At 40.6% G+C, this 19,444-nt stretch overlaps 2 protein-coding genes across 9 annotated transcripts in view; one reads left to right on the forward strand and one right to left on the reverse strand.

The window, feature by feature from the left end:
• The window catches only part of cacna2d3a (calcium channel, voltage-dependent, alpha 2/delta subunit 3a), a 133,561-nt gene that overhangs the window by 95,478 nt on the left and 18,639 nt on the right, over window positions 1-19,444 (forward strand). For all 8 annotated transcript variants that reach the window (XR_006095790.1, XM_042408725.1, XM_042408718.1 and 5 more), the window contains 13 exons: window positions 1,168-1,239; window positions 1,590-1,670; window positions 2,500-2,574; window positions 3,877-3,960; window positions 4,047-4,118; window positions 4,847-4,908; window positions 5,023-5,090; window positions 6,241-6,286; window positions 6,799-6,896; window positions 6,998-7,091; window positions 7,350-7,445; window positions 7,556-7,677; window positions 8,598-8,675. Coding sequence is in view for 7 of the 8 variants with exons in the window: in XM_042408725.1 (XP_042264659.1) it covers window positions 1,168-1,239; window positions 1,590-1,670; window positions 2,500-2,574; window positions 3,877-3,960; window positions 4,047-4,118; window positions 4,847-4,908; window positions 5,023-5,090; window positions 6,241-6,286; window positions 6,799-6,896; window positions 6,998-7,091; window positions 7,350-7,445; window positions 7,556-7,677; window positions 8,598-8,675 (1,048 nt within the window). In the remaining variant the exon portion in view is untranslated. The remainder of the gene's footprint in view (window positions 1-1,167; window positions 1,240-1,589; window positions 1,671-2,499; window positions 2,575-3,876; window positions 3,961-4,046; window positions 4,119-4,846; window positions 4,909-5,022; window positions 5,091-6,240; window positions 6,287-6,798; window positions 6,897-6,997; window positions 7,092-7,349; window positions 7,446-7,555; window positions 7,678-8,597; window positions 8,676-19,444) is intronic.
• Window positions 12,030-17,863, reverse strand: LOC121895516 (leucine-rich repeat and transmembrane domain-containing protein 1). Its single transcript, XM_042408726.1, has 4 exons — window positions 17,507-17,863; window positions 15,152-15,536; window positions 14,832-15,037; window positions 12,030-13,518 (listed from the first exon to the last, which is right to left on the reverse strand). Exons 1-4 carry the CDS (start codon window positions 17,511-17,513, stop codon window positions 12,986-12,988), a joined length of 1,131 nt encoding a protein of 376 aa, XP_042264660.1. The 5' UTR covers window positions 17,514-17,863; the 3' UTR covers window positions 12,030-12,985.

Raw genomic sequence — 19,444 nt, forward strand, 5'->3', positions numbered from 1 at the left:
GACCTGTGATATATGATCCAATAGAACTGAGCTTGGAAATAGATTTTGTATTTTTAGATGAGGCTCTGCTTGTTTCCCCTGTCCTTTGATCGATCCCATTCTCCAGCAGCAAGGCTGCCCGTTGTTACAGCAGCTGTACTTAGGTGTGCTTTGTTCTCTCTTTGATGTCCAATACCACGTCCTGGATTGCTATTACCAGCTGTCTAAGCTCAGGTCACCAATTCCCCTTTCCTCAGTGTCTAAGGGAGACAGAATGGATGCTAGCAGTTTCCTGTCATTACCTATTATTACTGGTGGTAAAGGGGGGTGAGCACTGGGGGAAGTAGTGTACAGGAGGTGTGTAATGTCCAGTTAAGAAGATTGATTAAATGGGGCAGTTCCTTTTGAGAACATACTATACTGGGATTTAATATTTAAGCCAGCTCCAACAGAATTGTATTCTGTTGATAGACACAGCAGAAACAGAACGTCTAAATTAACACCATTGTGGATTTTGTTCTGGGATTCATATTAATGCACCAATTACTTGCGGCAACTTTAACACAAACTGCATGAGTGACCGACATTTAGATAGCCTCGGCATTTCCAAGTGGACAAGGTCACACCACGTTTCGCAGAGTACGTAGCCCTCTTCCAGTCTCCTCATAACAGTGTCAAGCTTTCATCTCTAATGGGTATCACTGTCAGATAGAGACAGCCGCTGGAAAGATAAATATCATAATTATTCCAGCAGTCTTAAGGGAGAGAAGATACCCAGATCCAAACTAGAAGCACTGCCTTTGGATAAGCTTATTCTGCAAGAGATCAAAGGCAGGCTCTGATTGAACACATTTTAAGGCAAATAATAAACATGAATAAAACATGTCATGGAAGTTCTGTAGGTCCCTCAAGAAGATAATACAACTAGGTCTGCTGCAGAATTCCTACCAGGATCACTACTTAAGGGATGAGTATTATGCAGCTTGATATAATCACCCAGTGAGTTTCACAAGATGATGATTCATACAATGTGCATGATGACATGCAATGTGCAGTTTAATTTCTTTTGCAACTCTGTCTCAATAATGTTTCATCAGTAGCTTCCCTCTTCTCCCTCCCTCTCTCTCTCCCTCTCTCTTACCCTCTCAATTTCTGTCTTTCACTGTTCATCTCTCATGACTCACTCAGTTGGAAGATGGTCAAGGTCCGGTTCTGATGACCACCGTGGCAATGCCCGTGTTCAGCACCAAGAATGAGACAGTAAGCGCACGTGGAGCACATACTACTATTATGTTTCCCCAACTAAATTTCTCAAACAAACTTGCAGTATAATTGAAACTCCATGTAATTACTTATTACATAATTCATGCGGAATGAGGTTTTTGAGAGAATAGACACAATTTGTGAAATAATGTTTAATTATGTTTGTATTTGATGAACACTAATTTCAGTTTAATTGGAATCTGTGAATTGAGATACTGTAGAGATAATTGAATATATATTAAACATTGCAATATTTTATATCATAAACAGTGGATCTATAAGAGACTGTGTTATGTAAGTAACCTTTCAAATGCTACTCACAAATATTTCTAATGGTTTGCTTCTAGAGAAATCGTGGCATCCTACTTGGTGTGGTTGGGACAGACGTTCCTGTCTCCGAGCTGCTCAAGACCATCCCAAAATATAAGGTACCACTACCAACATTGCTCAGTTATCACTACAGATATTTATAGATCTGAGTGGCTGTTTGAGTTACCCCTCCACACCATCCCAACCTTGTGTCATCAGAGCCAAAGTTGGATATCTTTTGAGCCATATTATTGGGCTTTGTTAATTCACCTGGATGTTAAGTCAGTAAAAAACTAAAACAAGTGAAAATATTCTTTTTTTTATTGCTCATACATCATTCCAACTTACATTGCAGTAATTGAATGCCAAGCCCAGTAGCAGATAATAGATGAGAGGTTTTGTCGAAGTTTTGACACTGATTATTAACAGCTCCGTCCTCAAGTGCAATAATGACAGGAAAATTATATACTATGTATACTAATGCATTCTGATAGTAAATGGTAAATGGTAATGGACTGCATTATAAAGCGCCTTTCTAGTCTTATCACCACTCAAAGCACTTTACAATACATGCTTACATTCACCCACCCAACACACATTCATACACTAATGGCAGAGGCTGAACAGCCGACCTTCTGATTAGTGGACGACCTGCTCTACCTCCTGAGCCACAGTGTCCCCCACTATTTCCCCTGTATTGATTTCTTTTACTTAGAGATGTGAAGCTTAGTTAGTTGTAAGGTTTTGACATTTGAAAGTGTGTTATTTGTCCAGACGCGGATAAATGACATCATCCTCTTATATTGTGCAGCTCTGTGAGTTTCACCACAAAGACAAAGATTCTGCCAGCAAAAATTACAAAGAGCTTGATTAGCCCAGATTTACAATTAGATACAGATTTGTCATTCATCCACTTGGTCTGTGTTGTGTTTGTGTTTATCCTCCTAGCTGGGCATTCATGGCTATGCCTTTGCAATCACCAACAATGGCTACATCCTCACCCACCCAGATCTACGGCCACTTGTGAGTATTAGCTCCAACACCATTCAGATGCTCTGTAACAAGTTAACTGAGTGCGAACCTTATTATCATAACAATCCCTTTTAGGGCACAGAGATTAGAGTTCAAATGTATTAATTTATTTTGTACAGGCAGCTGAGGAATACTAACTCTTGAGTTCATGTCAAGTCAATTACTGATTTCGCTGTCACATTTAGATGCCGATTGACATAGAAAATTGGTGTGTCGTTGTGGGGGTGCACTATGTGCTGCGCTTTGCAAGTGTGTTGGCCGCGCGGCGGTATGTAGATGAGGAGAGTGTGTTCCAGGCCTCCGCTGTGCTGTGAATAGACAGAGATACAGCTTCTGAATGGCTGTGATTAACTCTATTGTACTCACTCACTCCTCTCACAAGAGGATGAGGGGAGAGAGTGTAGAGAGAGAGAGAGAGGGTGGCGGGAGAGTGAGGAGAGCAAAAAACCTGCTTAATGTGAGAATAGGTGCAGGGTGACAAAGCGGGGTGCAACACTGGAAGAAAATGGAGGGAGGGATGAGATGAGAGCAGATGAGGAGGAGAGGAGAGAACAGACAGTGAAACAGACAGACAGATGGTTTAATAGCGGTCTAATTAAAGACGTTAATGAACAGTGTTTAACAACTAATGAGGGGTGGGAGTATGAAGCTAAAGACAGGAGATGATTAACTTAGCTTTGCCTGGCCACCTTACGTGCTCTGGTTTATATCATTGTGCATTGAATATCTTTGGGTTTTAGACTTAATGTCCCTCTCCACTCCAAAATGTGTTTTGTTTGACACGAGAAGGCTGTTTACACGCTCAGCTGCAGAAAATGAAAAGTTTTTCTGTGCTCACCAAAAATCTCAGTTTAAGGCGTGTACTTACGAGCATGACTTGTGACATCACATCTGTTGTAGCCAATCATGGTCCAGTATGCAACTTACACAAGTGTGATGTGGAAACTTGAAGTGTGCACATACACTGAGAATGGACTTTTCAGTCACATATTATTATTCAAAGCAAAGTATTTTTTTTATATGTCTTACATGTCTGGAGGGGATGTTTAATGTTGAACAAAACAAACAATTTGAAAGCGTCACCTGGGATCTGGAAATTGTGACGGGCATTTTTCACTATTTCCCAACATTTTAATGACTAATATAATATTTAATGACGAAAAATCATTTTGAAATTGATAGTGAAAAATAATTACTGATTGCAGCCCTAGTATGGTATACTCTTTGTGTTTCTTTTTCTTCAGTATCTCTGTCTGTGCATGCATGTGTGTTTACATGAACCTGTTTGTCCAGTATGGGGATGGCAAGAAGCGAAGGAAGCCAAACTACAGTAGCGTGGATCTGTCTGAGGTGGAATGGGAGGATAAGGATGACACGGTGAGACTCTTTCGGTAAATCTACATCAAGCATCATCGCTGTACCCCTCTCGATAAAAATCTGACTTTGAGACTTTGTGTTGATAGCTGAGAAATGCCATGGTCAACAGGAAGACAGGGACATTCTCCATGGAGGTGAAGAAGAGTGTCGACAAAGGGGTGAGCAACACAAAATTCGGAAATTCACAAACACACACAAACAAGTACTTTTCTGATGTTCCCAAGGGGTGTGCCAAAGAAAATACTCAGCAGGGAGAATCCACTCTGCCAAGGGGTTGTTACACTTGGCACAGTGATGTACAGGATTGACTTGGGGATTTTGTTTCTGATTTGGTTTGCTCTGCATGCATGGGTGTGTGTCTGTCTCTGTGTGTGAGCCCCTTATCTCCACCAAGCACATGTTGCTGAATATGAGAGAGACAGCAGCCCAGTGATTCTCTTTTACTACTTGCCTGTCTGAGAGAGAGGGAGAGAGAGAGAGAGAGAGAGAGAGAGAGATTCAGGTGTGTGTGTGTGTGTGTGTGTGTGTGTGTGTGTGTGTGTTTGTGCACTTTGCATTTTCAAAGCCTAGTAAAGAGCATTATACATTAGCCTGATTATTAAGCATTCGATATGTAAATACACATCTGCACACACTCATACACACACACTCAAATGTACACGCCCATGCATATTTCATAATCCTTATCCAAATACTGGAACACTGGAAAAATGCACATCCATCTGTAGAGTTAAAATGTCATGTCACAGACTGCCAAGCACAAGCATGTACTCCCTTTACCACTAGATGGAGCCAAGCTGCAGGAAATCACATCAGATAACTGCCGTCACACTGACTACTGTTTACTGTAGCGTACAATTGAATGTATTTATCTCTTTTGTTTCAGAAACGTGTGCTGGTGTTGCATAATGATTACTACTACACAGACATCAAGGGGACTCCTTTCAGGTAAGAGGAATTCTGTGAGCAGTAAACAAAGTTTAGAATGACTGAGACATCACTTTTTCTGCTTTTCTTTGCACAAAGAACTGGTGAGAAGATTTTTTTTTTTTTTTTTTTTAGTCTAGGGGTAGCTCTCTCCAGAGGTCACGGCAAGTTCTTCTTCAGAGGGAACGTCACAGTGGAGGAAGGTAGGAAATACTCTGTTCTCCTACTCTGATTTATTCAAGTCTTTGTGTCCCTGTCTCTCACTCAACTAGTTCTTCTATACTCAACTGCAGTGGTGGAAGAAGGATCCAGGTCCTTTACTTAAGTTAAAGTACTGTTGCAATTCCACATTGTACAAATACTCAATTACAAGTAAAATTCCTGCATTCAGAATTTTGCTAAAGTGAAAGTACGAAGTATTATCAGCAAAATGTGCTTAAGTATCAAAAGTTAAAGTAGTCATTATGCAGAATGGCCACTTTCAGATCTTATTATGACATTATACATCATCATTATTACTGATGGATTATTGTGTGAGCAGCAGTTTAATGTTGTTACTGGTTGAGGTAGAGCACCATTAAATTACCACTGAATAGTTTGACCGGCAACATAATTTTGTATATATAATCTACAAAGTAATTTGTCACTATACTGTGGTTGAAATTCTGAAAATTTAAAAAGTACAAAATTAAGTGGAATAGAAGTATAAAGTATCTGTAGTGATAGATACTCAAGTGAAGTTCCTTAAAACTCTACTTAAATTCAGTACTCGAGTAAATGTATGTAGTTACTTTACACTACTGCTCAGCTGATCATCTGTCTTTCTTTCTTCCGTTTTCTTCCGTTTCTCACGCTCTACACTCTCTCTCTCTCAATCTCACACACACACACACACACACACACACACACACACACACACACACACACACACACATTCAATGGTAATGTAGTGATAGTTAATTTTAAAGCCACAATTGGACAGGAAGTTAAATATTTTTTTAGTGGCTCCTTAGGTGTGTTGTACTTGCCTGTGTCTTCATAGTGTGTATGTGTGTCTATTTCCATGTCCAGCCTCATGCATGTTAATATTCATGTGGTGGTGGTCTGTGTGTGTCTGTGTCTGTGTGTTTCTCTAAACATGTCCATCATGGAGAGCCCTTTGAGCATGACTTGGCTCTTCCTGATCTAATCAGACCTGTCACAACCATTCAAAAAACACATTTTTCACCCCCGGTGTGTGTGTTTAAGTATGTGTGCATTAGAAGTGTAGATGCCTACCCCTATTATTATGAGTTCATATTGGGTGCTTTTGCTTATTTAGTTTGAGATGTATAGTTCTTATTTCTATTACAGGACTTCATGACTTGGAGCATCCTGATGTAGCGCTGGCAGACGAATGGTAAGAGTATATATTCACTGTCTCTGTTCTGACAATATCATCCTCATCCCTTATTCCCGTAAAAATTTGAATGAAAATTATGAAATCAAAGAAAACTATAATCTCACTGCAGTACAACATTACAGTACAACAGCTTCAGGATCTGTAGGATTTTGACTTGATGGTTTGTGTCATTTGATGACTTGTGGTCAGCAGGATTGGGAACCAACATCTAAACAAATTACAGTAAAAGCTTCTCAAACTAATGCTTGTAAATGGGAAAACCTTCTTTGTTTCATTTCACATTATATTCATGAAAGACCCTCAAAATACAAGAGTAACTGAAAGCAACTGGATTTCTATGACCAAGCTTGAGGGATGATTGCAATTCCAAGCAGACAATCAGTAATCAGCTAAGAAATTAGTTTTGAAAGGAATTATATATATATTATATAATTATATAATTATAATAATTATAATTATTGTAATTATTATAACCAATGTCCTTACTGTCCATTCTTTTTTTATGACAGGACGTACTGCAACACAGACGAGCACCCAGAACACCGCTACCTGTCCCAGATAGAGGCGATCAAACTCTACCTCAATGGACACGAGCCCCACCTACAATGTCAGTTGAACTCATTTATAGACCGCCTTCCTTAACTGATATTTTGTGTGGTCATTGGCTAGTAAATGACCATGATTTCTGTATGTTTTTGACCTTGTTAGGTGACAAGGAGCTGATTCAAGAGGTTCTTTTTGACGCGGTGGTAACAGCTCCTTTGGAGGCCTATTGGACCAGCTTAGTGCTCAATAAGTCTGAGTACGTCCCCCAGTCTCTCTGTTCTTTTCATCCCCTTCCAAGTTATAGTCAGCAATGATTTTTGTTTTCTAAAATGGTAATATGAAAGGTCCTAAATTAGTGCCACTGATGTCTATAGAAATTATATTTTAGTATAATTACTTGACATAAAATTTAAAATATAGGGCTCATTTAAAGGTTGCTCTGTTTTTTAATAATGATGATAGAGAACCTTAAGTGGTGCATAAATGCGGGTTATGTATTTGTCATACGGCACAGGAACTCTGATAAAGGAGTGGAGATAGCCTACCTGGGCACAAGAACAGGCCTGTCTAGAATTAACTTGTTTGTGGTGCCTGACGAGCTCACAAATCAGTAAGTATGCAGGAGTGAATCTTTGTTTATGATTCCAATGAGTATACTGTATATTAGGTTTCGCATGTGCATCATTTGTGTCATCATCTCTGTTTCCTGTCCGTTTCAAGAGACTTCCTGACAGCTGAAGACAAAGAAGGTGTGTTCAACGCCGATCACTTTCCCCTGTGGTACAAGAGAGCAGCAGAACAAGTTCCTGGTACCTTTGTCTACTCTCTGCCTTTCAACACAGGTTAGTGGTAAATTTCCATTTTTCAGTGGGTAATGAATCAATTTTCTCTCACAAAGTTAGAAGTTTAGTGATAGGTCAGTTATTATGCTTAACAAAGCTAGTCCTACTGAGGCATTATAAAACTGATAGTCGCTGTGAGAATGGCACCACCAAGTGTCCGCAAGTTTACTGGAAATGAAACTGGCAAGAGCCATAAGACTTTAAGGGGATTCGAAAGAAAAATTGTAGTTTGTCAAAGGCACAAATATACCCATTTGTATTTAGTAGATCTTTTTCAAAATTTCCTTGTCCCTTCTTTTTCTCTTTCACCCATATTTGGTCGTTTTCTCTCTCCATGCATCTCTACCTCCCCTTCCTCTCTTATTAATTCTGGGCTGTGTTCTTGTGGACAGGGCTGATTGCTGTGGGTTGAAATAAGATACGTTAGGAAGAGGTTCAGCCCTTTCCATAGTGACTTAGCCAGAACACACATACGGACACACACAAACACACACTCTCAAGAAGACGCACACACAGGGATAAATGCTCATTCACACACGCACACACACACATACACAGGCACCTCACGCATATTCAGTTAAACTACGTCTCTAAGAAATGGTTTCTCCTCCAAAGGGAGAATGTGTTCTCATCTGTCCTCAGCCTCTGGGTTTCCATTAGAGCCAGCTAATACAAGTGATCTGAAAGCCTCTTATTTACTTGCCGGACTTGCCTTGGATGCACTCTTCCTCTCAGGACTGTGGCAGTTAGCTGTAGCCAGGAAATACTACTCTGTGGTATTTATGTTCAGTGTTTCTCCAATCACTCTGTGGTCAGTTCAGAACTAATATAAGGAATTATGATATGACTGTGATGTGAACTCTGTGTGTGTGGCTGTGTGTGTATGTGTGCTTGTATGTGTGTGTGTGTGTGTGTCTTAGGATCAGAAAACAAGAGTGTTGTATTGGCCAGCACCGCCATTCAGCTTCTGGATGAGAGGAAATCACCCATAGCTGCGGGTAAGTGGGGACTCAAGTGGCTGTTCCTCTTATACACACTCACACACTTCTACATTGACAGAGGCTGCAATATTCTCTTTACGCTGCTATGCAGGCTTTGTTTAGCTGGTCTACAGTTGTCTGCCCCTATTTCTTTTCCTCTTTTTGAGTTGAAACACTAACTGCCCACATACTGTGTTGCTTTTTTTGTCCGTGCGCTTGCCCCTGCATGAACGTATGCTCAGAAGAGGGCGAGAGTACGAGCTAAAAAACACGTTTGCATCCAGAAGTATTTATGCCTAAATTTATTAATAGAAGCCAGTTTCATAAACGCCTTTCGTACATTCGTTTCATGCACTTGGTGCTTATTTAAGGCATTTTGTGGCCGAGAGGATTTCTTTGTGGCATGCCTCATCTCACATCCTGGTGACTCAGAAGCCCCACAATGTCACGCCCATATAATGCAACTCTGTGCAATCAGCAAGTTGATGGTCTGAAGTGCGGCCGTTATTCTGTTAGCCATCAACTTGGTCACAGAGGAAAAGGACAGCAGATTAAATGGAGGAAATGGGAGTAAAGGGAGGGGATAGAAATGTAGACATATTGTTTCAGAGTAGTTGTGGTGTTATCTTTGGGAAAATTGTATGGCATTATTCATTACCCACCTCTCCCCAAAGGCACAAGATAACTTTCAGGCACCGCTTTGTGTATTATGTAACTAATGCAATACTCTGTAGTACTGTACTGTATAGATGAGGATGGCAAGTTAAGATGTTTGTTAGCAAGTGATCAAGCAACCTTTTTAGGCATGATAGCAATCGTAACACCTTGCTTTCAAAAATGAAACTACTTATTAAAGCTTTTGATGTGTAGAAAAATACTACCATAGGAAGTGGCTAAATGATGTATATAGGCATCACATTTCTGGCTCAGTGCTATTCCTCTGGTAGCCATGCTTGCAATTAAGGTGCCTCCAACTTTATTTATGTTTATTCTCTGTAGACCTTTTGGAAGTCTTGTTTTCCCACTGTATTTACACTGACAGCTTTAGTAACCACACAGTACAAATGTCTAGAAATAACAAGTTATTCTGTTAAAATACAGTACATGTGGAATGTGCAATCCTTTCCACAGCCCAACATACATATATACAAAGAACCAATATTGAGCATATTTTCCCCTCATTTTAAAAACCTCTTCAGATGATTATCTATACAAGTTCTCCTGTCAACAGATTAGGACTAGTGATGCCAACAGAGACAAATATCTGTACAGAGGAAAGAAAGGAGAAGAAGGACAATCTTTTTGGAAATGCAGTGATAAAATAAGAGAGGAAATAAAAGGGCAGAGAAATAGAACATTTTTTCACGGTGCCTGAATGCGTTGACATGAGAGCAGTGCATTGTGGGTACTCTTGGCCTGGGGGAAACCACTGGAGCAGAAGGACAGAGATGGGAGAGTCTGTGCGGTGCCACAGTGTGCACACACACACATACACTCATGCACAGTATGCATCAGATTTCTAGCAGAGCGGTACACAAGCAACCCACAGTTTACACCAGCCCACAGTATTATTTGACCCTGTTGACCTGATCACTGTTTTTTTTTTTTTTAGAAAAAGGATCATTCTCTCAAATCTGTTTAACAGCAATTCAAATGACTAATCAGTAACAAGGATTCATGAAGACCCTATTGTTACAGTGGGCACTGATGTACATTAATGATGATCATGCTTGTCAGATCGGGGGATGTCTGTAAGGATGACTTTATATAAGAAAGTCAGATGGGAGGAGAGATGTAGGCTAGAATGCAAATTTAGCGTGGGCCGGTTAGGGCCAGTTTTCACTGCCCTGCGCTCCACTGAGCTGTAGACTTGTGAATACGCTAATACACTAACTTAACAGGACAGGCTGATGACATCACACACCATGGGCCCTGAAGACATCGCTTGAGTCACAACGTTACCGTGTGCGTACATACATGCGTGTGTATGCCAGCATATCTGTTTGTGTGTATGTGTGTGTGTGTGAGTCGGTGTTTGTGGTCACATCCTGAGCCACGTGCAGAGAGTTTGCTGCCGTAATATACACAGAGCCATAAAAGTCAGGTCAGCCGTTAAGACCAAAGACATCTGGGTACATTTGTGTGCTACCACACTGTACTGAGTGAGCTAAAAATCAATGATGGGGGCTAATTATAGATAGAGAGATAATAATTTATGCTTGTAATGTACATAATGAGCTATGTTATTATTGTAATCTAAAAACTGGTTCTGCATATCCACTCATAATAATTAGGAAACAGTAATTAGATGTACCAAGCACCTATATATAATACTTTAGAATTCACTTGTAATAGTACCAGTGAACTCCATCAGACAAAGGAAGAAGGCTGGGTAATATCCCAAAGTGCTATCAAGTATAATTCACAATATTTGCATCTGAAAATATTTGCTTGTTTCACCATTTTATCTTAAAAGGATTCTACGGAAACTTAATCACACATTAAATGGTGAGGGGCCAAAATACCATCACAATGACCACTAATCACCATGTCACAGACAGAAAGACTTTGAATGAGGGGTAATGAGGGGTGTCTTCAAAGATTATATGGCTATACAGAAAATGTAACTTGTATACTAATTGCATGAATATTTTGTTACAGCTTTGACATCACACCAAGGTGGCAGAATGCCTTGTTTATTTCCTCACATAAACAATTTGTGGAGGAAAGAGAGGCTCCCATTAAAGTGGACATAATATCCCTTTTGTGATTTTCTGTCATTTATACACTGTTATAATATTGGATGTCTATGTTAAACACGGTCAAAGTTCCAAAACTGTAATGTTCCTTAAAGTCAAAAACTCAAGCTTCAGCCTTCTCTGATGCTCTATTTGCAAAGTTGCCTCTATTTCCCCATCAAATTGATGTCATATCATTTGTGCATGCCCACAAACGGCTGTATGTTCCATAGTCTTTGTTGCTAATGCCTTTTGTTTCGTCCGCTCAAATATTTCGGATCAGATTTTAGCTTGAACATATACGGATGCATTTGAGAAGGTGACACTTCAAGTAGAGAAAGAAGGGGAGGGGCTTAAAGAGACAGGAGCTAAAACAGCCTGTTTCAGACAGAGGCTGAACTGAAGGCTGTGTGAAGAGCCAGTGTGTGATAAATAAGAGTATAGGATAAGATATTCCAGTTGAGCCCCAGAATAAAATAATAGATCTGGAAATGTGTATGATATGTCCCCCTTTCATATCACAATTCACAAGTGGACATCTTTAGTCACATAATACCCCTCCTTTAAAGATACTTTCTTCATTTAAGGATGTATTCCTGCTCAAATTAATGGTCAATATACATACAGTAATCAGATAAAATGTTTCCCTTTATTTTATATAATACATACTGAAAGACATGTCTACCATTATGTTATTGGCATTGACTTACAAACAAGACTCAACTGATTGTATTAAAAGTTTGTGTGTGTGGGTGTGATTGTGCGCTGCAGGGCTTAAATTCAGGGTCATGAACCTGTAAATTCATGGAAAAACAACAAGGCCAAGTCCAAGTTTTGTTTTTGTTTTCGTTTTAGTTTGTTTCATTATTGCTTCAACGAATTTCCAATCCTCACTTCAGTTGTCAGAAAAATATCCTTTAAGAAAACATATTTCCTCTTCAAAACTATTATGACGTTATTAGGCACAGACTCTTAAATTCTCTATAAATATGTGCAGTCAGTATACATATCCACACACATACACATACACACACACACACGCTCGAGCACAAATGATAACAGTGACACAGACGCTCTCATTTTTGTTCTCATACACTCAAGTCAATAATACAAACAACTTGGAACAGAACCTAACTGACAGCAGCTGCCTACTATGAGTTTTCAAAATGACCTCAAATTCTGACTCAAAATTATGAACAACAACCAAAAGACAACCAAATTCTGAAATTCATTTTTTTAAATATCAGTGCTAATATACCTACAAATACACAACTATAAATATAGCGATTTGTATATATCTGTGATATGCATTTCTCAGAGAAAATGGAATTGATTGAATTCTTTGGCCTGCCCTTTTAACCCGCATACAATGGAAGTTACAGTTCTCTTCAGTGCATAGTCATATACCTGTGGAATTTAGCTACCCAAGTCTCATAAATGAGGTCAACATACACAAACATGAAGAATCTCACTCTCTCTCTTCTTTTTTCTCACAACCACACATGCACGAACATACACACAGCATCCAGAGACGATTAGGTTAAAGGGTTGAGGCCCAAGTTTTAAGTTCAGGGTTCATGTTATCGTCTCCTAGGCGATAGCATTCTCCAGTGGTTCCTTCTCATCTGCTGTGGCATGATCTGCCCCCTGCGCTGCTGCCAACTCCTCGTTCTTCTTTAGCTCCCTTTGATATTTGGCCATGATAGCAGCGTAAGCGCAGCCATACACTGCGGCAGCCAGCATCATCAGACACACGATCCCACACACAACACCGGTGATGATTACTGTGGCAATAGCATGGCGTAAGTTGACAGGCCTCTGCCTCTGCTTAGTTTCACACTCTGGCATACTCCCACCTCCTCCTCCTCCTCCTCCTCCTCCCCCGCCACCAAATCCCTCTCCAATTGCCATAGGGACATGGAGGGTGTGGCTTGAAGGATGAGCATGGTTGCCATGGGTGTGGCCTTGCAGTAGCCTCTCAGACTCCAGGTGGTGTATGTTGGCAAACAGGTAATGGTAGCTTGTGGTCATGCAGGCATGGAAGAGCTGATAAGGGACTTTCTGCAGGTCTCTATCCTTCATTTCCTCTGGCTGGGAGCAAAGCACCTCATCCACCACTCCACCTTGGGTTCAGAGTTAGATCAGAGAGGGATAGACAGAGACAGACAGAGGAACAGAAAGAAATAGGGAGGCACACATCAGTCAGTTGTGTATTACAAGCACATTACCTGCTATTAACTGCCCATTTCCTTTTTGGCAGATTATCACAGAAGAGGCCACAATTGTAATCATCGATGCGGAGCCTAAGGCAGTACATGGCTTGAGAATATTTATGAATCTAGAGGGTGTAATGGCTTATTTTAATGGGCCAAGTGTGATATGATTAACGGCTCAAATAGAATCTCTGTTGGATCATTGGAGCCAAACAAATCAAGTCTGTTGGAGAAAGCATTGAGTTAAGACTTCATCAGCTGCCCTCTGTGTGTCCTGTAAATCTCTTTATTATTCATCTCCCTCTGTATTCATGTCGAGCGTTCCCTGTCACACATTTTCTTTCTGCCTCCCTGATTACCCACTGGCTTTCTATTAAGCGTACATTCTTGTATCTGGAGCCATTGTTCTGTTTTGCAGTAATTAGAATTTTCAGCCTTTAAGAGGAAAGCTGTGTCAGGGTAACATAGGCATGTAGGCGGGCCAAGCAACTCTGAGCAAGCCTAGCTTTCACTGTACAGTGGTTATTTTGTTATCTAATGCATGCTGGGGTTGATCTAGCATGGAAAATAATCTAGTTGGCAATTGCACCCTCATACACTCTCTATCTCTGGTTGTAGAGATCATCACCATAGTTATGAGAGCTGCTGCATAGAGTGCCTAACATTACATAGTTCAGGAGATTCTTAATGGTGCACGGCCCTTTATGCCAGGCCAATCAGTGTCAGTGAACCGACTGTCACAATAAAGACTACTGTAAATACTGTAAACCGTCATCTCAGTACTCATCAGATGTTAATAATAGTATAAAAACCAAAACAACCTGTGTACCTTCCACAACTACATACTGAACAACACGAGACACGCACTCCATCCCACCATCTTTAATAAGTGGACAGACCTTTTAGCCTTGTCTTAACTCTACTGTGTTAATCTCTTCAAGAGCAAACTATATAAACAGCTTATCTATTTGGGGTCAGTCAGTCTTTTTTAATCCCTAAAAGAAGCTCTCCTCTCAAAGCGTAAACTGGCCATTTGAATATAGACTCCAGCCATTTCTAATCTACTCTAGTTTTAGGATATTTGCATGTGTTAAATGTCAGTATTACCAGAATTAAATATCACCATAATTATAAACTGTACCCAGCAGGAAAGGCATTAGGATGAATGTTGGAATCCTTACAGACATTCCCCAACCACTGCCTAGAGCTACTAGTGCTCTGACCTTTAAATAGGTAGGTCTCCAGCCAGAGTTTGAGGCCTATGAGCTGGCAGTCACACTTCCAGGGGTTGCCTCGTAGTGTGAGGGTGTCCAGATGGCCAAGGGCCTCCAAAAGGGAACGGTCCAATCGTGTTAGCCTATTGTGCGCTATCCCCAGGTGGCTCAGGTTTCTCAGACTGTCACCTATGGCTCCAGGCAAACCCCACAGACTAGGGGGAAGGTAAATGGAAAGAAAACAAGATAAGATTCAATGAGTTATGTGGCATTTAAATTACAGCACAGACAACATAACAAATCTGAGTGTTCCAGTTTTGTTGCTTAACCTGTTGTGTGAGAGGTCAAGGTGCGAAAGCGAGCGGATAGGTCCAAGCAACCGCTTGTCAAGCTCTCTCAGGCTGTTGTAGGCCAGGCTGAGGCGCTGCAGAGTTCTGAGACCCAGCAGAGCAGTTGGTGAAACAGATGTTATAGAGTTATTAGATAGATCGAGAATGCGGACAAGGGGTATTTCTCGGAAAGCCATTGATCCCAGCCCTCTGATACGGTTATCTTGAAGATACAACTCTTGGGTGTCTGGATGCAGTCGTCGGGGGATGTCATATAGGCCTCGACCCCGGCAGTCTACTACTTTGGTGTTGCTGTTGCAGCTACACTCCTTTGGACAGGCGTGTGACAAAGAGAGGAGGGAGAAGAGGGCACACAGCAGTACCACTGTGAAGACAAGGGGTAATAATAATGAATTAGACTGCCTATTTGCAGCTAAATATGAAAATATATGCACATATATGTTTTTAAAGTATGCAGGCTTTATTTTCAAGTTTGACTAAAGATGCGATATCTTTCAGCGTTACCCTGCACTGCTATTACATAATTACATACATTCACACCACTGTCTTCAACTGCCATCATGACTGCCTTCACTGAAGCAGAGAAAAACCTTAATCACAGAAAAGAGACATTTAAGTGATCAAATAAATTACAAGATTGATACTTTGGTTTGGTACAAATATATGAAATGTATATATACATTCGTTTGAAAATAGTCATTAGAAAATAAAGCAGTCCACTTTGCTTTATGCTCAGATAGTACTGTTCTTTGTCTAATAAACAAGAAAGTAAACTTGTTACTATTATGCCAACTCCCACCTCCCAACCTGCTTAGACAGTGGCCCTCGGTGACTTCACCAAAGCCTCATAACCCCTCACCCACACTCCACCCACATACAAATCCATACACAGCAGATACTGGGTGTCTGATTCCCTATGAGATGACTTCACATGTCCATTCCTTCTGGAACATTACAGCAGTATTTATAGCATTGGCTGGACTAGCTCGAGGCTCAATGAAATGAAGCTCAGATCCAAGCCTGAGAATGTAGCTAGCTCACAAGTTATACTCATAGATCCTGAACAGATAGGTTACCGTGTTAATCTCCACAAGCACAACAGCTAAAGCAGCTCAGCAGCTCAGCTATTCAGCAGCCATTTTCTTATTTGGGGACATTTAATGTTTTCTCAAATGGGAATTATCAATTTTTTTTCTGTCCCAGACCGCATCTCCCACTAGAATCTTTGCCTTAATTACGCCTTTGTTATGAAGGCAGCACTGACTCTAATATCAACCTTTTATTTCCAGAATCAAAGTAGAAAACACTGCAGCTATTAACAGTAATAATCAAGCAGTCATTAAGTAATGTTAATTTGAAAAGGACAGCAAGATCAAATGGATTAAATTGTGTGGTCATGTTACACTTAACTCACACACAACTTCTATTTAGTATTCAGCAATTCACCAGCAGTATTAATTGAATAATACTAAATCCTTTGTCCCACTGCTCCCCTATTCTTTACTAATTAAGTTGACAGTCTCCCATTTAACGGCATGTAATCATCATTTTGTCTTTGCCAGGCTGATGGAATTCTTGCAGTGGACAATGATTTAAAGGTTCAGAAATATCCAAGTGCAGGCGTTAATCTCAGGTGTGAGTCTGGTAAAGTGGCTCTTGGCAGGGTTTCTGGATATTATGTTGCTTGCTCCAACAAAAAGCGTCAGAACATGGCCACATTGGGATTTAGCGTGCTGCAGTGCAAAGCCCTGTGTTAATTGCATCCTTGTTAGTGAAATGAGTATGTGTGTGTGTATGCAAGAATGCATTCAGTCACATGTGCTTACACGTGTGCACTTACTCATAAACAAACTCATATACATATAATGCTTACATGGACACACATAAACAGAGCATCAGTCCAGTGGAGCGTTGTAACAGCAGCTCTAGAATGAGGTCAACACAGGAGAATGGCTCTTTGCTCTGATGTGTCCCTCCAGCCCAAAGTACACACAGAGATGCTGGTAATGACATGCACACACATCCCACAGCAAGTACCACTTTAAATTAGATCAGTACTAATGCTAATACCTATTTGCAACAGGAAACACTCAGAGGTAATGCTTATGTACAGCGATAAACATAACGGTGTGAATGTAACACTGACAAGTGATGTTTTATAGGTAAGGTGATGTCAATGCTATATTTCCACTTAGTTATACAACAGTTTATACAACATACTAGTCTCAGCAGCCACTTTGTCATGCACACAAACACACACACACACATGCACACACACACACATATACACAAATGTATTAATGGTGACATTCATCCCAGTGATGGAGTTCCTACCTCTCATATCTGCCAGTCGTCCTTGGGCCGCTTGCGTTCGGTGTTCTTTTTAGCTCCCTTTTTGGATTCCAGTGACTGTCACTGGTTGATGATCCATTTGCCGTCACTAAGGTTGAAATTAGCTGTCCTGACTCTCATCTGTGTAGGCTGATAATGGCCAATAGGTGGGAATTAAAGAGGCCAAGATCAACAGCAGAAACCTGCTTTGCCCTCAGGATTCCCAACACTGCCTGCGTGGGCATGAAACCCCATCGGAGCGGGAAGAACAGAGCACAGAGCTTACTGCCAGCCAGTCTAGGAACCACTGGAGTTAGGGAGCTCTCTCTCTCTCTCTCTCTCTCTGTGTCTTTCTCTCTCTCTCTCTCTCTCTCTCTTACTCCCTTGCTCTTTATCGCTGTTGCTCTCTCACTGTCTCTCAGCCTCTCTGTCTGTCTCTTGTGTTTTTCTTCATGCTGTTTTATGCCTTTGTTCTTTTCTTTTTCTCTTGCTTAGTATTATTTTATCACTGCTCCTACATTGGATCCAAAACAACACTCTGACACTCTGTGTCCCTCTTTCTCTCTCTCTCTGTTTTGCCTGTTCACTCACTCCTCCTGTCCCCCAGTTGTATTGGTGAGTGTGATGGTGTGTCATCTCCCGGTGGACAGCTGTGCCTCTTAAATCTCAGCGTACACACGCACACTGACATTCACGTTTCTCTCATATAGCTCTGGCAAGTGTTGACCAAGACAAAATTGGATCTGGATTGCAGTGTGTCTCTCAAACACTTCAACACATAGTGAAAACAGAGGATGCCCGTTGCTGTGGCATGCTCTGATGTTATTATGCATGAGCCATGGGCAGAAGGGCTGGCAGAACACGCCCCCAGCACAGCAACACAGAACGCACAAATGCACACATACACATGCACACACGCACACAGCAGGATATTAAGCTGTTGCAATAAATCTACATTGGGTCTTTTTTTTTTTTTTTTTTTTTTTTCTTTTTGCATGTAAATGGATGGACTGTTAAGCTCACATGAACTCATGGGTCGCTTGAAGGAGAGGTAAAAAATGGGTAAAGGAAAAGACAGGAACAGATTAATGATTGAATCATTTTTAACGATGAATACGATTAAGCTCACAAGCTGACCTTGGATTGTATCCTCCATGCTGTTTGCCCTCCTGTCTATCCATATTTTCATCCTGTCTTCTGCTGAAGGGCCCGACAATTATTTTCATTCCGTCATTTAGAAATATAAGCCATATATGTCATCAGCTTATACAGTATATAGTCAATTTATTTTCATAGAAGTGTGAAGATATCAGCCTTGAGCAATTGATACACTCCTTAGGATGCTTACAAAAACATAAATGCTTGTATAGGGACATGCACCTACACACACACACACACACACTTTCATCCACACACATCCACACTCACAAGCACACTTGAGTAGTCATCTACACCTACACAGGCAAATACTTCATCAAATGTGTGATGACACCTTTGTATTTGCTAAAAGCCCATATTGTTGATGTGTCCAGACAGTCTCTTGTGTTTATGCTGCAACGTCTAAAAATGTTAAGCATCAAGGTACATGAAAAAAGGGAGAAAACGTGCACTACTATTCCCCCTCTGAGCATCATGTGACTTATGCATCTCCTGTGACACAGTTGAATGTATGTGGCATGAAAGAATTAAGGGCAAATTACAAAGATGGTTTACATAAATGATCATGTCTATTAAGTCTTATGGCTTATTCAGAGACCTATTAGAGCTTTGGCCAACACAGATAGATTTTTAAAAAACAGTATTTTAAATCATTTGAATCATTTGTCTCTGTCAGACAGAGACTCAATAAGGCATTATGTCTCAACAAAGACACGCAGGAAAGAAAGGTCAGTGGAGCCTAAGTTTTGAAGACTGCTGGCATCCTTAATAACATCCTCCTGT

This window comes from Thunnus maccoyii, chromosome 4 (genome assembly GCF_910596095.1).
Source record: "Thunnus maccoyii chromosome 4, fThuMac1.1, whole genome shotgun sequence".
NCBI lineage: Eukaryota > Metazoa > Chordata > Actinopteri > Scombriformes > Scombridae > Thunnus > Thunnus maccoyii.